Below are 19,571 nucleotides of genomic sequence, written 5' to 3' on the forward strand. Positions count from 1 at the left end.
TTATACTTAAGATATTTAAAGTTAGTTATGTTTTACCTTCTGCTGTCAAGAACTGATGCTGAGGTATTATCTTGTTGTTGTATTGTTTTTGTGGTATTCACATAAATGGATCTGAAGACACTCTGGAATGGTAGTATGATCAGTTATTGCTAGGTCACCCACAGAGTTGAATTTGACACTAGTCACTTGAGTCAAGCCACTGCTGTATTAATTGGATAGTGCCGGAAGCACTACAGCACCTTGAGATAACCCATTCTTTACTGTGAAAGATTGATTGTATTCCACTTAATGCTGACACTGAAAGAGCAACTTGTGAGCATGTTGTTCATGAGAATGATCATCATTTTCATTGTAATTCACCATTAGTGTTTGACCATGAGACATCGTACCCATGCAGGATTGTGCATATAGCTCAACAAAAGTTGCTGCTGTTTTTTACCTCCTCCTCCTATAGTGTGACTGAGTTTAAGATTTCTGTACCACTAACTTCAAAACAGCTTCACTTGTTTTGGAAACTACTTCGCATGCTTACTCACACAACTATTAAGTATTAAGTGTTCAGGGAGTTTGAAACAGATCCCTTGTGATTACACGGAACTATAGCTTGGCTTTTTATTAATATAGTTAGTGCACTGAAAACTCTCTGTAATATGTAAAATCTCTCTCTCTCTCATATTGTAATTTTTGTTAACATTGACACAGATTAATTTAAATTATCTCTGAATTATTACTTTCTATTCCCCAAGCCTTAAGGGCCAACTTCCACCTGAAGTGATATTTTGATGTGATCTTATTTCAGTGATTCAGTAGATCTAGCATTCTTGCTTCTGTGAATCATTTACGTACAGGAACCTAAACCAACAAAGTGGACACAATCAGCAGAAAATCAATAAAACCATCATTCAACTTCATAAATATGAACATCTTAGGTTAGACCTTACTGTTTCTGTGATTGAAATGATTTGATACTTCAAGTGTACTGCTACTGTTCACAATTTTATTTGTACTGCACCTTTCAGATGTTTAAACTTACATTATCAGATCAGTTTATTTGAATTAATAACCACATATGTGTTATAAGTAAATGGGGTAATCTGTGGGACAGTATCCAATGCTCACAACCAACTTTTTCTGTCATGTTTACATAATATATTCTGAAGTAAACAAAGATGGCACCCTGCTGACCAGAAGAATGAGCCTGTGGCCACTAGATGCATTGCTACAGGTTACCTCAAAGTCATATGCACAACACATAGATGCCTTATTAATTCACATAAATCCTCATTATTGTGAAGGTTTAAACTTCTGATACACAGTGTGGAAATAAAATAAATTGCAGCTACTAACAGTAAATTTATAGTTTCAGTTGGTTTTTCAACAAGCTGTTTTCATGCTCCTAGGTGTTCATCATCTCATTCGCACAGAAAATCAACTAGGCATCTGCTTCAACTGCTTACACACTGTCGGATGAAACCATAGTCATACATCAGTCTTCAGGTTTCTGTTCCCTTGTGTAATAGCCATTCACCAGTGGCTGGTTACACCTCACACAGTTGGGGCCAGTAATCAGGAAGTGTAATTTTCTCATCCTAATGTCACAGCACTACCAGCTTCCTTTTCTGTGTCACATTGAAGGTGCTGCCAGTGGTATTGTTGCAATTTTGAGAGTTGAATCCACTGCCTCATAATTTGTAAGTTCCAATAATTTGAGTTATATGGAAAAAAGTGTGTTTTCAAACACTAGTCCATGTCCAGTTGTGGGACTGAGTTTTGTGACAGCCATCTTATCAAATGTAGTAATGCAGATGGGACAAACAACTAATACTTTTAATGAGGTGGTGTATACTTCTGGCATACAGGGGAATTTCTTTTACTTTGCCATTTTGTGAACTATTTAACGCACATTCATTAATGCTATGCTACCTATTGGTATAAATTTCAATCATCGTTTGTTACATTTTGTGATCTTCATAAGGCAGTACAATAAATAGCTATGGAAATCTCAACAGTTTAATTTAAAGTTTGTATTATGTATTTCCTTTTATAATGTAACATGTTTTGTGTGGGATGGTTGCTCTGTTATTGGATAATGTAACAGTATTTTGTTTCTTTTTATTTGCTATTTTACAATATTGGTATTTCTCTTTCTTTTTTAAGACAGGAGTCAGTGGAGAAGAATAAGTCAATGCCATTGGATCCCAGTACTGAAATTTCAAATACAGTTCAAGCAATTGAAACCAGTGTGAAAAACAGTAACAGAGTTAAAAAATCAACTTTATGTGGTTTTTTGGATATGATTGAAGTGAAAGGTAAGGCATTATTGTTGCAGGAAGAAACCTCATATATATCTGTATTTGGAACATGAAATTATACTAACTAAAGTCTCAGTGCTTATTTTTTACAAGATAAATAAGTGTTCCAAGGAGCCCACATGTAGGTATCCTTTGCACCTTCATCATTATGAGTGGTCTTCTATTATTTACAGTTAACTGTTTAAAAATTCCTCGGAGGAGCTGCAGCAGCTGTCTGCCACAAATAACTAATTTAAAGAAAACATATTATCAGTCAAGACTGTCAAATTTTCAAAAATTCATTTTCTTTGTAGGCTATATCTTGCGCAGCATAGTTGTTGTTAAAGCCGTATCCTGTATAGCAGAGAGTAAAAAATGTTGTGTTTCCTCCAAGTTACATCAAGTTAATTTGCTGAGGAATAACTCAAAAATGTTCATGGAGTATTATTTACCATTCCTCCTTGTTTTTAATACTGTACTACCTGTATGCTGGATTCACAACTATGTGTCAAGTTGCTCCACTTTTCTGGGGTTATTTTAAGCCTGATTTCCACTGTTTTGGAAATAATAGTTTGCATCACCATTTATATCTTGCCAACCACTGTATACCAATTGAAATACAAACTCTTAAAGAAGGGAGACCATGCAGTGTGAAAACCAGCAGTATACCTAACTTCGCTTATCAGTGTTTAGAAATAATGACAGACTGCCTGAAGACCATGTGACTTCTTATATATTTTTCACTATACAGACACATGAGTATCAAACAATAATATTCCAAAACTTGTTTTGACTCAGAAATAGTCATTTTTAGACGAAAGACACTAGCAGTAAGGGGTTTCTGTTGCATTGTCAACAATAATAATATTGTTGACAGTGAAACAATTCTGTAGCCTGAAGGTGACCAGTGGCTGCTCATAACAGGTGATGGGTTTGTGAAATGCTTATCAGTGTTGGCAGCATTAGTGTCAGGCTGGACGGTTGACCCAAGAATTGTTGCCTAAACCGGAGGGGCACACGAGATCTGTCTGCCCAGTGTCTCAAGGCCATTGAAGGCGTGATAGTCACCCTGAGAATACACAATGTGCGTGCAGCTTGTTAGGTTCTACAGTGGCTGTAACTGTCCTGCTCATCACAGGTGGGAAACATATACCTATTATCCACACAGTTTCGAAACATTGTAATATATTCTTAACTTCATGACTATAAAACAGTGCTGGGGAACTGAAAGGTATGTGTGAGGATGGAGTGGGGACAGGGAAGGACATATAGGCAGATGGAAGATTGAGGCTAGTGGAGGTTGAGGAGAGGTGGGTGGGAGGGTTACAGGAACAAAGGATATTTTCAGGGAGAGATTCCATCTGCACAATTCAGAAATTTCTGAGCAAGCCCAGTTCAGATTGTTGAGCTTATTCCAGTTTGAAACTGCTCTCTGAATCTGTATAGCCTCTGATGATACGGAAATATGGCTAGTACCATGACCTAATGCCCATAAAACAAAAACTACCAAGAATACATAATATCTTTTGGTATATGTCAATATTTGTTTGTCTGAACATTTGTTCACAGTGTGATGGACAGATGTGAGCAGCTTGAGTTGTTCTTCCCGTGTACGGTTGCTAGATGTCCCAGTTTTCCAGTTTCAGATTCAAGAAATCGATGTCCTGAAAAATACTTTTGGGGCAGCAATTTGTCCCAGACTTCAGAGAAATATTTTCATACTGTATATTTTTTCTCCAAATTCTTGCATACATCTATATTTCTATTTCAACAGTTTGGCCTCAACAGCCAGAGACAGTAGTCGTGTGTGTGTGTGTGTGTGTGTGTGTGTTTGTGTGTGTTTGTGTGTGTTCATGTGCGTGTGTGTGTGGGGGCGCGCGCGCGCCTAATTTGGAAGAAAGCCTTTTGGCTGAAAACTTACTTATTGTTAACAGTCTTTCTGTTGTTCCTATCTGCAACTTAACAACTCTGCTGTGTGGTGAGAGCAATGTATCCTTTTCATAACATTGTCATTATATTTCAACTATGTTAACCCCTAGAAATGGAATTTTTTTTATTATCGTAGCTGACTGAATCATTCAAGGAGTATTGTTGCATTGTAATGCTGCTCAGTTTCCATTGTTGACCCTCAGTTGAGTTTAAGCTTTGCGCAGTTAATTTGTTATCAAAATCCTCGATTGTTCCAAGTGAACATAAAACATGAGGGAGGAAATATTCAGAAGACTGGTACTTCATAAAATGAGGGAAGTGACTACGAAGTAGGAAGTGTAATTCGGAAATGTTATGTTTCTGTTACACATGTGGGAAGAGCAAAAAGTAAGGATCCTCTAGCTAACATAAAGTGTGAATCAAATGTGTACTCTGCAAACACTTTAAAGAAATGTTGTATATTTTGTTTCGTATTCATTTAATCAGGGCAAATTAGCGACAGCAGCAGAATTAGCAATGTGCTACTGTACCATGGAACATCACATGTCTTTGAGATCAGAGGATTGTACTTCTTTAATGATTCTGAAGCAGCAAACATTGTGACATTGGCGAGAACAAAAGTAAACAGCAATTGTGAGATCATGTTAATGTGACACTGTCAAACAAATACGCGATGATCTTTCCAAGGTCCATTATTTTGGTATAGCTACGGACTCTAGTAATCAAGAAGCCAAGAAAATATTTTCACTAATTGTTTAGTATTTTACATCAAAAAGTGAAATTATGTAAATTAACTTCTATGCCAAATAAAACTGTCTCTGTAATACATACATTTTCCATCATTACCTTAGAGGAAAACAAAATTGATAAAAGTAAGAGCATATCATTTTGTGGTGATAGTACCAACACTAATTGTGGAGTACAGTGAGCGGTACAAACAATTTGTTAGCAAAATTGATAGGTGAAGTAAATGAAAGTCTTGTAGGGGTTAGATGCTCCACACAAAAATTACATAATGCTGCAAAGGCAGCTACCAACTTGATGAGTGTTGATTGGAAACATTTGTGACTGAACTTTTAAATGTCTTCTTCTTATACACAGTACAGGTGGAGCATCTTAAAGAATTAAGAGAGTTAGTTGACAGAGTGTATCATGCATTGTCTTCACATACAAAAACAGGGTGGATATCTTTGTTTGTTACAGTAGAGAAAGTACTGAAATTATATTATGTTCTTAAGTCATTCTTCCTTTCAGAAGGAAAAAAGTACATAAATTTCTGACAACTCAGTTTCAGAATGTGCTGACTGAGCCTTATTTATCAGTTTTACACTGTCAGATGTATTTATTTCAGAGACAAATACTTAAACTCAAGAAAGCAGATAGCAGTCTTATACAAGCAGCTCCGATTTTACAAGATGTTGGAGTGATAGGATGGTGTAAAGAGGAAAAATTGCACCACACAAGGTGACATTTATCTCGGAGAAAATGGATGTTGCATCAGCTGGGAATATTCCAACATTTCACTCTGGTATTAAACAGTTTTATGAAACATGCGGATTACTTAAAGAAAAAAAAAAGCCAATGAACTTGAAACAATTTCACCTTTTCAAATGGATGTTTTTGGACTCGGAGCCTATTTGGAATTAAGTGACAGGGATTAATATTTCTGCAAGCTAAAGGATTACCAGTAGAGGATAGCGCATTGTCTGGCCAGTTTTGTTTTGCCAACAATGTCACTGTATCACAACTCTTCAGAAATAGTGATAATTGGTCTAGTAAATCATGTCAGGAGAAATGGTGGAATTTCTTTGAACAGTGTGGACACTTAGAGCAGCATTCACAGTTACTAAATCCGTGCAGCTTCACCTTTAGTATTCCAGGCCGCAGTGCTAATGTGGAAAGAAGTTTCTCTACCACAAATGTCCAGTGAACTGTGGAATGAAATAGATTAAAAGTATCAACAGTTAAGGCAATAGTATAACATGTTTTTAATTATGAAATGAGCTGCACTCACTTTTATGATTATGTCTTTCAGCATCAGGATCTTCCCTCTAAAGCTCCAAAATACGATAAATACCAAATGTAGAACAGTGAAGAAAATTTGAAATAGGATTTTTTAAACTTCATGCAACTAAAACTCTGCATTTGGACCTATTTTAATATTTAATTTTTTGTCTCATAATGCAAAGATGTTAGAAAAAGTATCTGGGTGATTTATTACATTGTCACAAGTATAGTTATTATAATATTCTTTCTTTGGTTTTATTAAGTTACTTATACATAGTAGTAATTACGATTTATATATTTTATTAAATCAGTTGATTGCAGCGTTGAGTTTTTCGCACGAGACAATTTGGACAAGCTGCAATTAGCAAGTCAAATGAGAGTGTTCAGACGAGCGCACATCAGGCAGTGCTTTGGCTATGCAGCTGACTTACCAGCTGTAAAGCGAATTGCGAGCTACCAGTATTGCAAACAGCGAACAAACTTATAATCAACTGATCACAAGTTGCAGAGTTGATCATTTACCGTGTGTGCAGTCCCACTAATATGAATGCACTGTATAGTATGGAAGCACAATAATTATAACAGTAAAAGAATAGTGCCAGTTCTAAATTCCATACTACTGGGGTAACAGATAACTGTCTACACTGCTTCTAGACAGCCACATTGGAATCTGTAAAGTTTTGTCTGTCTGATTAGTTAGGTGTCTTGTCATTTGGAAAAGAATTGGAAAAATAAACTCAGGCCTACTAGTTCACCAAAAAAATTTTAACTTGTGTGTTGTGGATTTGAAGACTTGAGTGCAGTTGAGCAGCAAAATAGTTACTGTGTAAATGTACCTTTGCGTTAAATTTTTTATTCAGGTACATCCTGCAGAGTCTTGTGACAGTGATATAGTGACTCTGCAACTATCTTCTTCTCCTCCTCCTTTCTTTTAATGTGGCAACAGCCACAACAGTGGCTACTTCCTAAGCAGAGAACCTGCTTGTGTGAGCCATTTCTCTTCTAACATCAGAGACTTGCTGCAACATTTTTTAATCTCCTGACTAAAAGGGGCAATTTGTGCGCCTTTTTAACTTTTTTTGAAGCCTAAGAGATGTGTCCCGGTTTCTGCTTCCCATATTACATCCATTTTTATAGTCAGTTTAAAAGACATGTCCCAGTTTGTTAGACACAAATTAAAGCAATTCTAGTCCCACTCCAGTATGACAGGCTGTCTGCATGAATGTACTTCATTTTCAGTCCTGCTCTGTGATACGTTTCTCATCTGACACGGACAGTTGGTTATGGTCGTGTTGTGTATAGTTGCATCTTTTCTCAATTTGCTGTTATACTAGCACTTTTTGCCATGTACAAAGAGTGCAAAATATTCATTACTTTTATATTTTAAATGGACTGATTATAAACGGACAGTAGCTAAAATGTAATACAGTTTCTGGTTATTGATTATAGATGACATAGCTGCTGTGCACAAAATTTTTTGCATTAATCCTCAGAAGTAATAGTCATAAAATATTACCAAATTTTGTTCATATTATGTGATATGTATTTGTTGATTAAGATTCGACTATTTTAGTAATGGAAGGTATCTCACAATCTCACATTGCCCTTTTGACAGCTAAACATATTTCATACAGAATGAGATTTTCACTCTGCAGTGGAGTGTGCGCTGATATGAAACTTCCTGGCAGATTAAAGCTGTGTGGCAGACCAAGATTCAAACTTGGGCCTTTGCCTTTCGCAGGCAAGTGCTCTACCATCTGAGCTACGCAAGGATGACTCACGCCCCTTCGTCACAGCTTCAATTCTGGCAGTACCTCGTCTCCTACCTTCCAAACTTCACAGAAACTCTCTTGGTAGAGCACTTGCCCGCAAAAGGCAAAGGTCCCGAGTTCGAGTCTCGGTCTGGCACACAGTTTTAATCTGCCAGGAAGTTTCATATTTCATTCAGCTTATCTTTTATTTTCATCTACATCAGTACTATGCAAACCACAGTGAAATGTGTGGTAAGACATGGGGAGAATAAATGGTTTAAATGCCTTTCTGTGAATTGTAATTAGTCTAATCTTGCCTTTGCAATCTCTGTAGGACTGATACATAGGGTACCATAGTGTCTTCTTAGATTGCTCATTTCCAGCTGGTTCTTGAAACTTTGTAAGCAGATGTTCATGTGGTAGTTTGCATCTAATTTCCCGTGTCTGGCAGTTCTGTTTTTTTCCAGCATCTCCGTGATGCTCTCCCGTGGATCACACAACTTGTGGCTATTCATGTTACTCATCTTTGTAAGTGTTCATTATCTCCTGTTAGTCATTTGATATGAGTACTACCCACTTGAAAGCTATTCTAGGGTAGGTTGCATTAGTGTTTGTAAGTTATCTCTTTTGTATTTGAATTGAGTTTTCCAAGTATCTATCACTGAACTGAAGCCTGCCACCTGCATACCTACAGTTCAACCTATATAAATTGTTACACCCAGTATTCGTATAAGCAGATCAATTCCAGTTGCGACACATTGATATTGTAGCCATAGAGCACTACATACATTTTTCTATTTCGTGAAGTACAAGATTTTGTATTCCTCAACATTTATAGCACTTTGCCATTTTTGTGCTGCTTTGGAATCTTTATCTCTTCATTTCATCCATTCTCTCATTCATCATGTTCTGTAGATCCCATCAAGAATGAGAAACTTCATGGATGTGGAATGAGTCAGATTAGATTATCTTCAGTTTGTTAGTGATGGAGAGGCTGTAGCCATTACAAACTGTACATGCAAAAAAAAACTTTGCCACTTGACCAAGAAACCACTCTCAATCCTGCATCTCAGAATTACAAGGTTTCTAAGCTTCTGTTTTTAAGTAATGTGTCCTAAGCCACAGCTAAACTCTTTCCTGCAAAAATATAAGAATGGTGTATACCACCTCCAATAGAATCCAGTATCAGTACATTCACAATGAGCATTCCCAGAAAGATAAATATGCTGCCTTGGATGTACACTATGTGGAAAAGTATCTGGACACCTGGCTGAAAATGATTACAAGTTCGTGGCACCATCCATCGATAATGCTGGAATTCAGTATGATATTGGCCACCCTTAGCCTTGATGGCAGTTTCCACCCTCGCAGGCATAAATTCAATCAGGTGCTGGAAGTTTTCTTGGGAAATTTCAGCCCATTCTTCATGAAATGCTGCACTGAGGAGAGGTATTGATGTCTGCCGATGAGGCTTGGCACAAAGTCGGTGTTCCAAAACATCCCAAAGGTGTTCTACAGGATTCAGGTCAGGACCCTGTGAAGGCCAGTCTATTACAGGAATGTTGTTGTCGTGTAACCACTCCGCCACAGGCCGTGCATTATGAACAGGTGCTCGATCGTGTTGAAAGATGCAGTCACCATCCTCGAGTTGCTTTTCAGCAGTGGGAAGCAAAGAGGTGCTTAAAACATCAATGTAGGCCCATGCTGTGATAGTGCCATGCAAAACAACGAGGGGTGCAAGCCCCATCCATGAAAAACACGACCGCACCATAACACTACCGCCTCCGAATTTTACTGTTGGCACTACACACGCTGGCAGATGACGTTCAACGGGCATTCGCCATACCCACCCCCTGTCATCGGATTTCCACAGTGTGTACCGCGATTCATCGCTCCACACAATGTTTTCCCACTGTTAAATCACTCAATGTTTACACTCCTTACACCAAGCGAGGCATTGTTTGGCATTTACCGGAATGATGTGTGGCTTATGAGCAGCCGCTCAACCATGAAATGCAAATTTTCTCACTTCCCGCCTAACTGTCATAGTACTTGCAGTGTATCCTGATGCAGTTTGGAGTTCCTGTATGACAGTCTAGATAGATGTCTGCTATTACACATTACGACCCTCTTTAACTGTCAGCAGCCTCTGTCAGTCAACAGACAAGGTTGGCCTGTATGCTCTTGTGCCGTATGTGTCCCTTCACGTTTCCATTTCACTATCACATCAGAAACAGTGGATCTAGGGATATTGAGGAGTGTGGAAATCTTGTGCGTAGACATATGACACAAGTGACACCCAATCAGCTGACCACGTTCAAAGTCCGTGAGTTCTGTGCAGCGCCTCATTCTGCTCTCTCACGATGTCTAATGACTACTGAGGTTGGTGAAATGGAGTACCTTGCAGTAGATGGCAGCACAATATACCTAATATGAAAAACATATCTTTTTCGGGGTGTCCGGATACTTCTGATCACACAGAGTATATATATATATATATTCGAGTGCTGTGAATCTCAAGCAGTTTATATTGGCCAAAGGGAAAGGACTTTTAAAATTAGGTTTCAGGAGCATTTACTCACTACAAAGGTTAAACATAATTCCACCTTTGCCAAGCACCTTAAATCCAGTGGCCATCAGCCACTGACTTCAGAAACTTGAGGGTTTGGCACTACGCTCCTGAAGGTAAAAGACTCAATCTGCTTGAAGAGTTTGAAATTGTTAAACATTTATGCGCTAGTAAGGATTTGTGACTCTGTGATCAGTTATCAAAGAAGAATCATGTTTTCTATGATTGCGTGTTTCCCATTTTCAAACAATTTATTAGTTTTTAGCTTCTCTTGCCCGGAAGGTGTCCTGGGGACACTTCCTTCCAAAGTTTCTGCCAATCTACAACCAGACACCAGCCAGTGGCTGAAGTAGACACAGGCTGCTGGTAGCAGGGCTTTGCGTTCATCATCTCTATCAGTAACTGATTCAGAGACGTCCTCACAATCATTGAAATCCTCTAAGGACAGGAGAGAAAAGAAAAAGTCCTCAAAGGAAAAGGTCATGCTGGCGACCTCCACGCTTTCAGATCCCTCCTATTCCACTCATGTGGCCAAGGTGGAGATTCTGGCAGCCCCTGAGTCCCTGGTTCACACCACACAATGGACCCCAGAACCTGTGTATATTGATACTATAACCCCTCAACCGGTGGCAGCAGGTGACCATAGGTCCTCCTTGGCCTCACAGTATATCGACAACATTACTCCCCAGTGGAATTGTAGTGGTTTTTCTCACCATCTGGGTGAGCTACGATATTTTTTTTAAGCACTTCTGCTGCCTTCTGCATTGCCCTTCAGGAGACTTGATTTTCAGCAACATGGGCCCCGGCTCTTTGTGTATACCAGGGATATAAGAATCGTGCTACCTGTGACAGGGTGTCAGGTGGTATTTGCACTTATGTTCTGGACACAGCCCTTTGTGTATACCAGGGATATAAGAATCGTGCTACCTATCACAGGGTGTCAGGTGGTATTTGCACTTATGTTCCGGACACACTATATAGAAAACTGTGCCTCATACTACACCTTGGGAGGCTGTGGCTGTTTGGGTAGGGGAATTTCAGGATATTACCATCTGCAATGCTTACCTTCCTCCTGATGGTGACGTGGCTCAGAACATACTGTTTGCATTGGTTTCTCAGCTCCCCTCACCTTTTGTAATCTTGGGGGATTTCAATGCCCATAAGCCTTTGTGAGGTGGAACCTTGATCACCAGTCACAGCCAAGACCTCTAAAACTTAGTGGCACAACTTGACCTTTGCCTCTTGAACACTGGTACCCCCACACACTTCATTGTAGTGCACCAAACTTTCCCGGCCATTGACCTTTCCATTTGCAGCAAGCGTCTCCTCCCATCTATCCACTGGAGAGTCCACAATGATCTGTGTGGTAGTAACCACTTCCCAATCTTCCTGTCCCTTCTTCAGCATCACTCCCCAGCACACCTGCCCAGTTAAGCTCTCAACAGTGCTGACTGGAGTGCTTTCACCTCTGCAGTTGTTCTCAGCTCCCTGCCGCATAGAGATGATGAGACAGTCCAGAATGTAACTACGGCCATTCTTTCCACAGCTGATTTAGTGTACCCCTGTTTCTCAGGCCCATCTGACAGCAGACATAGGTGGTCATCAGAAACCACAGAGGCTATTAGAGATCACAGGTGGGCTTTCCAATGCTGTAAGTGGCACCCATCGCGGGGGAGCACCTCTTTGCCTTCAAGCAGCTCCGTGCCCAGGTCCACCATCTAATAAAAAGACGGAAATGAGAATGCTGGGAACAGTATGTTTCAACCATAGGACCACATTTCTCTCCTTCTCAGGTTTGAGCTAAGATCGGGTATTGCTACAAATACCAGACACCTGCAGTTGTCCATGGTAATCCCTTGAATGGTGCTGTCTATACTGACCCAGATGCCATCACTGTTGAGAATTATCAACCTGCCTCTTGGGTTCTAAAACAGCGGGTGGAGCAAAAGCAGTTATCTTTTATTATGTGCCACCTGTAACCATACAATACTCCATTCACAGAGTGGGTATATGCCAGTGCCCTAGCCCACTGCCCTGATACAGACCCAGGGCTGGACTGCATCCACAACCAAATGATCAAGCACTTATAGTGCATGCAGAATTCTGTGGCCACTAGACGCACAGCCAGCAGGGTGTGCGTGGGGAGAGCAGCGGTGGTGGGAGTTACGGGTAGGTGCTGTAGGGGAAATCCCAAGCACTTGAGTGCCATTCTAAACTGAAGCCTATGCTCACATATTCTGTAAGTATAAAGTGGGGCCCTCCACATCCGTACTTGAATGGTGGTCATTCAAAAAGCTCTACTGTCATCTCTGGTTTAGTTAGTGTCAACAAATAATTTCACCAAAAGTGAAGTGATTTATTTTCGCCTGGCTTGTTAACCATTTGTAAGTTTCAAAGAAGCATCATGAGTGGCAAATTTTCAGTAAAACCTATATTTTCTCTGGTTGCCATACAAAAATTTGCTTCTTTTGCCAAAATGCAGTGGAGTTTACACAGGCTCACCTCACTAATATGTTGTGTAGACACAGTTGCAAAAGAATTCTGAAAAAGTGGTTTATTATGTTTAATATGTGAGGAACTAAGGAAAAGTAAGATCAGTAGCTTATGAAAAAGCACATTCTTGGCACAAAATAAATGTGTAGTGTCTTCAATTATATTGTTCCAAAACCCATAGCATTTCTTGCTTCATCAGCTATTGATGGTCCATAAAAGTTGCATTCTTTCATCGAAAGTGGAATAACATGGTAAATAATGAAATTCTGCATAATAACCATGTCACAAATTACTCTCCTCTTAGCATGCTGCTATTTGCCAAAAATTTCATTTCTGTATCTCAAACCATTTATGAAATATGAGGAATGTTGTAGATATCACTGGTGTGGCTTGATCACATCTAAGTGTGTTATGTCAGCTCAGTTTTCTCAAGATTGGTGGCAGACAGATATCTCCAGCCTAGTCTGAAGAAAAATTCAATATGTTAGCTAAACTTCACACACTGCAGGCACAAAATCATAGCAACCTCTATTTTTCATTACAAACTTTTCCAGATTTCATGTAGTATCTTACTTCCATGTAAATATCACAATTACTGTGACCATTAATGAAATGATGGGCACGCCATCATGAAGCTGACATATATATCTATAAGTAAAGCAAAAACATTGTTTTTTATCAGATAGTTTCTGTAAAATCGTTTGGTATAGGGTGCAGGGTGTGTGCCTTGATTCTGTCATCACCAACTGGCTGAAAGGTTTCAGACACTTGTTGGCCTCCCCTTCCAAACAAACAAATGAACTCGCCCAGCTTTTTGGTGAAAATTGGTCACTGCACCACCGTATCCTGCACTTGCTATACCAGTGGTTTGTCAGCATCATATCCTTGCCACCTTCAACTCCATCTGGAGCAAGGGCAAGCTCCCATTACAATGGTGAGAAAGCATCATTGTCCCAGTGCTAAAACCGGGCAAGCACTTTCTAGAGATGACAGTTAACACATAATAAGTCTCACCAGTGGTCACTGTAAGTTGCTTGAACATATGGTGAGCCAGCAGCTGTGTTGGCTCCTTGAGTTCGGGGTTCTTATGGCTCCGTCCCAGGACAGTTTTCACAAACACTGTTTCACTACTGAGAATCTTATTTGCCTGGAGTCTGCCATCCAAATTGCTTTTGTCCAATTTCCACACCTTCTGTCTGTCTTCTGTGACCTGCAAAAGGCCTGTGACATCACATGGCGACACTATATCCATGCTACTTAGCACAAGTAGGGCCTCTGGGGTATGCTCCCAGTTTTTACCCGTGAGTTCCTGTCGCACCGTACATTCCAGGTTTGAATTTATGCCTCCCACAGTACACATCATATCCAAGGGCTGGTGATTAAGACCAGCCCTCACTCTACCTGCTCTTTTACTCTTCTTGCCCCGTCTTTCATGGCCTGTTAGACTTGTTTACCTTTTGTGTCTGTGTGCTTCTCTTGCTCTGTCTGTGTTGCTAGTCTTTCCTAGGAAATTTCTGAGTTGAGTACATCTGATAAGTGACAGGGAATGCCAGTGTATGTCCCCTCATTTCTGCTCTGCTTTTGAGGGCTTCTGGCTACCTCCTAGATGGGGCACCTTGCCTATCTTTCTTTCTCTGTCTCCCTGTCTTCTTTGTATCCCTTATTTCAGCTTTGTTGATCTTTGGTAGACCTTAGGGTTTTCTTCTCCTGGGTTTTGCATAGTTGGCTGTCTCTGATCTACAGTCATATAGATCTGTCTGTCTGAGGAAAAAGGAACTGATGATCTAGTAGTTTTGCCCTTTTAATCATCCAGCCAATGAGCCAACCAACCAATCACTGAAAGTGAATAACTGAGTATGGCATGGTTGCAGCAATTCAAGAAATGTACCCAGAAAAAGCTAATTTATTTAAAAACATCAGTTTGTCAGCTGACACTGTGGCTTGAACTGTAAATGATGTTGCTGGAACTATAGTAACTCAGTTGTCTGACATTTAAAGTGGTTCTCTTTGGCTCTGGATGTGTCAACAGGTGTTTTAGATACTGCCTAAGGGGTTAATTTTTATTCAAGGTATAAGCTGCTTGACATTCACAGCATTCATGCAATAGCCACAGGAGAAGAAATTCTTAAAGGAGTAGAAAACGCTGTCAGAAAAACAGTCTTCAGTGGAAAAACTCAAGGCGTATCAAACTGATGGTGGCAAAACGTGTGGAAAAAAATAGGGGTGTTGTTGCTCTCGTGTCAAAGGCATACGAAATGATGGTGTATCATAGACCTTAATCATATATTGCATCTTTCATCAAAGAGTATTTGTGCGGAAAATGCTTGGATATGTCAGAAGTTTCAAAGCCAGTCATGACAGCTGTTAATTTAGGAGATCACATGCTCTCATTCATCAACAGTTCCTCAACTTTATTTAAGAGACTGAAGAAAATGATTTACCATATTATACAGCAGTATGCTGCCTTAGCTGTGAAAAAGTGCTGATGCAATTTTTTGGGCTCCAAATAACAATCAAAATTTTCTTGAATAAAGGAATCATCGTCTGGCTAAGTTACGAAACAATGAGTGGTTATGGAAGTTATCGTTTTATACAAATTTAACTAAACATGTGAATGACTGGAGATAACCAGCTATAACTAATTTTTATATTCATATTACATCCTTTCAACAAAAAAAGTTACATGCATTTTAATACGTGCCAAACATTCAGTCAGCTGCCGGGCTCTACTTCTAGTAGATTTCACAATTGAAACTTTGAGTACCAAAAATAAATTTTGAGTCTTGTTTTCCAGATTTTGATGCAATTGCAGACAGTATAAATATTGAAACTTCCTGGCAGATTAAAACTGTGTGCCCGACCGAGACTCGAACTCGGGACCTAGTTCGAGTCTCGGTCGGGCACACAGTTTTAATCTGCCAGGAAGTTTCATATCAGCGCACACTCCGCTGCAGAGTGAATATCTCATTCTGGGAGTATAAATATTTTTCAAAATCATTTTAACACTATTGCAGAAACTCTTGCCCCAAAATTAAAATGGAAGAGATTGATTTGGAATGTAGTGATTTTTGTAAAGATAAATATTTAAATTCATCATTGCTGGAGTTTTATAGGAGTCTTTCACTCACAAAGTTTGATCAGTCGTGTAAGTTGTCCTGTGACTTTTTTTCCACTTTCAGCACTACTTATCTCTGTGAAAAATGTTCTCCTAAATGAAATATACAAAAAATATTTACAGAACTAAAATATTTGATGAGCATTTGAAGTTGCTGCTGTTAATGTCCATTAGCAAACGTGATCCACAACTGCAAACAATTGTAAGTGGGAAGTTACAACTACATAAATCTCATTAATCGTCATTACAATGCTTAAATATCATTATGTGGATTGTATATGTATGTCACTTAGGTACACTGTAATTAACACCCATTAAGTGAAACACTTTTTTTCCATAGGAAACCACATGGAACAGGTCAGTGTACAGTATTGTATTTTTTTTTATTTTTTGTACAGTATGTCCTATTTCAGAAGAAAGTTGTCAAAAGATTTATGTTTATGCCTATGCTTCAAAATTTGTCAAAAAAGGAGACATAGCATTATCATTAATTAAATTCGTAGCATGCATTGTTACTGCCTTATTGGTATTTTTAATGAACCTGTGTTGTTAGCAATGACAAATTGGAACTTTAGTTCATGAACACTTGCAGTGAATTTGCAAGATCATCATGGAAGCCTGAGCAGTGGTACAGGTGATAAGTGCGATGCGAGGCACATTATGATCAGTACATCTGACTGAATACAGCATTGTCGGAGCTTCTATTTCTCAGAGTGGTGGTTTATAGGAAAACGTGTGATTTAGTATTCATTTATAGTGGCCAAAGAGACCGATCTAGCCCAGAAGATGCTTTTTGTAACCGTTGTTAAAGGTTGACAAAAATATTGATAAACAGACTCTTTATGGGAAACATTATTCATAAAGTGAGTCATTTTCTTACAATTTCTTCTACTCATTGTGAATCAGTTGTTATGGGAGGTGCTCGATAAGAAGGTTCAATAGTAATAAAAAAGATTATGGGGGGCTTGATATCGTGCATCTCTGACCTGTTACCGTGTATCGGATTGATGGTGTTTGCAGACCAGTGTTGGCCCGCAGGCTGTAGTTTGGAGACTCCTGTCGTAGAAGATAGGTTAAAGGAAGGCAAACTAACATTTATACCATTTGTAGTCTTAGAGAATGATTATGACAATGTTGACTGGAATGCACTCTTTCAAGATATGAGGGTAGCAGAGATAAAATACAGGCAATAAAATGTTATCTGCAATTTGTACAGAAACCAGACTGCAGTCAGAACAATCAAAGGATTTGTAATTGAAGCAGTAATTGAGAAGGAAGTGAGACAGTGCTGTAGATTATGCCTGATGTTATTCATTCTGTGAACTGAAAAAATAAAGAAAGAAGCCAAGGAAAATTTTATTTGGGCTTAAAGTTTAAGGAGAAGAAATAAAAACTTTTTGGATTGCTGAAATTTGGTTAGAGGGGGCAAAGGACTTAGAAGACAACTGAATGAATGGACTTAGAAGAGAACTGGATGAATAGTTTTTTGTAATGAGATTAAAAGGTGAACATCAAGAAAAGTAAAATAAAGGCAATTGAACATAGTTTAAATCAGGCTCTGTCCAGAGAATTTGGTTAGAAAATGACAGTAAATAGTTTGGAAGGTAGGAGACGAGATACTGGCAGAAGTAAGGCTGTGAGTACCGGACGTGAGTCGTGCTTCGGTAGCTCAGTTGGTAGAGCACTTGCCCGCGAAAGGCAAAGGTCCCGAGTTCGAGTCTCGGTCGGGCACACAGTTTTAATCTGCCAGGAAGTTTCAGTAGTAGATGAGTTTTGCTATTTGGGCAACAAATTAACTGATGATGAGCAAGGTAGGGACAATATAAAGTGCAGACTACCAATAACAAGAAAAGAAATTCTGAGAAAGAGAATGAATCTACACCTAAATGAAACTTAAGTGTTACTGACTCTTTTTCTGAAAGTATTTTTCCGGAGTATAACGTTACGCGGAATTGAAAAGTGGATGGTATGCATTTCAGACAAGAAGAGAATAGAAGCTTTTGAAATGTAATGCTACAGAATACTGCTGAAAATTATATGAGGAGATTGAGTGACTAATAAAGAGGTTGCTGTTGTTTTGGTCTTCAGTCTGAAGACTGGTTTGCACAGCTCTCCATGCTCCTCTGTCCATTGCAGGCCTCTTCATATCCGAATAACTGCTGCAACTTACAACCTTTCGAATCTGCTTACTGTATTTGTCTCTGGGTCCCCCTCCATGATTTTTACCTCCTGCACATCCCACCAGTACTAAATCGGTAATAACTCGATGTCCCAAAATGCGTCTATCCATTAGTCCCGTCTTCCAGTCAGGTTGTGCCACAGATTTCTTTTCTCCCCAGTTCCGTTCAGTAACTCCTAACTAGTTATGTGGGCTATCCATTTACTTTCATCATTCTTCTGTAGCTCCACATTTCAGAAGCTTCTGCTCTCTTGTCTAATCTGTTTATCGTCGTTTCACTTCCATACATAACTGCACCCCATACAAATATTTTCAGAAAAAGACTTCCTAACACTTAAACCTATATTTGATGTTAACAAATTTCTCTTCTTCAGAAATCCTCTTCTTGCCATTGCCAGTCTACATTTTACATCGTCTCTACTAGGATCATGATCGGTTATTTTGCAGCCCAGTAGCATACCTCATCTACTACTTTCTGTGTCTCATTTCCTAATCTAACTCCCAAAGCATCGCCTGATTTAATTCAACTACATTCCATTATCCATTATTTTGCTTTCGTTCATGTTCATCTTATATCTTACTTTTAAGACACTGTCCATTCCGTTCAGTTGCACTTCCAAGTACTTTGCTGTGTCTGACAAAATTACACAAAGATTTTATTTCTTCTTTGTAAACTGTAATTCCAACTCCCAATTTTTTCTTTGGTTCCTTTACTGCTTACTCAGGGTACAGATTGAGTAAGACAGCCATGTCTCACTCCCTTCTCAAGCATGCTTTCCTTTTATGTCCCCCAACTGGTTTCTGTATGAGTTATAAATAGCCTTTCACTCCCTGTATGTTACCCCTGTGACCTTCAGAATTTCAAAGAGAGTATTCCAGTCAACATAGTCAAAAGCTTTCTATAAGTTTACAAGTGCTATAAACCTAAGTTTGCCTTTCCTTAACCTATCTTCTAAGATCAGTTGTGTGTACCTGCATTTCTCCAGAATCCAAAGTGATGTTCCCCAAGGTCATCATTCTAGCAGTTTTTCCATTCTTCTTCTGTAAAGAATGAAAAGGTACTGTATTGAATTGGGGAAAATTTTTTGTCGCAACTTGACTAAAAGAAGGGATTGGTTGGTAGGGCACACCTTAAGACCTCAAGGAATTGTCAGTTTGGTAATGAGAGGAAAAGGGGGTGGGGGATAAATTATTGTAGCAGGAGACAGGCGGTGATTACATATTATAGCAGGAGGCA

The 19,571-nt window shown here is 39.1% G+C and overlaps 1 protein-coding gene across 3 annotated transcripts in view; it reads left to right on the forward strand.

The window, feature by feature from the left end:
• The window catches only part of LOC124615502 (leucine-rich PPR motif-containing protein, mitochondrial-like), a 167,575-nt gene that overhangs the window by 8,146 nt on the left and 139,858 nt on the right, over positions 1 to 19,571 (forward strand). For 2 of the 3 annotated variants that reach the window (XM_047143453.1, XM_047143454.1), the window contains exon 2: positions 2,158 to 2,309. In XM_047143453.1, the coding sequence (XP_046999409.1) occupies positions 2,158 to 2,309 (152 nt within the window). The remainder of the gene's footprint in view (positions 1 to 2,157; positions 2,310 to 19,571) is intronic. The other variant, XM_047143455.1, reaches the window with a different exon arrangement.

This window comes from Schistocerca americana, chromosome 5 (assembly GCF_021461395.2).
Source record: "Schistocerca americana isolate TAMUIC-IGC-003095 chromosome 5, iqSchAmer2.1, whole genome shotgun sequence".
NCBI lineage: Eukaryota > Metazoa > Arthropoda > Insecta > Orthoptera > Acrididae > Schistocerca > Schistocerca americana.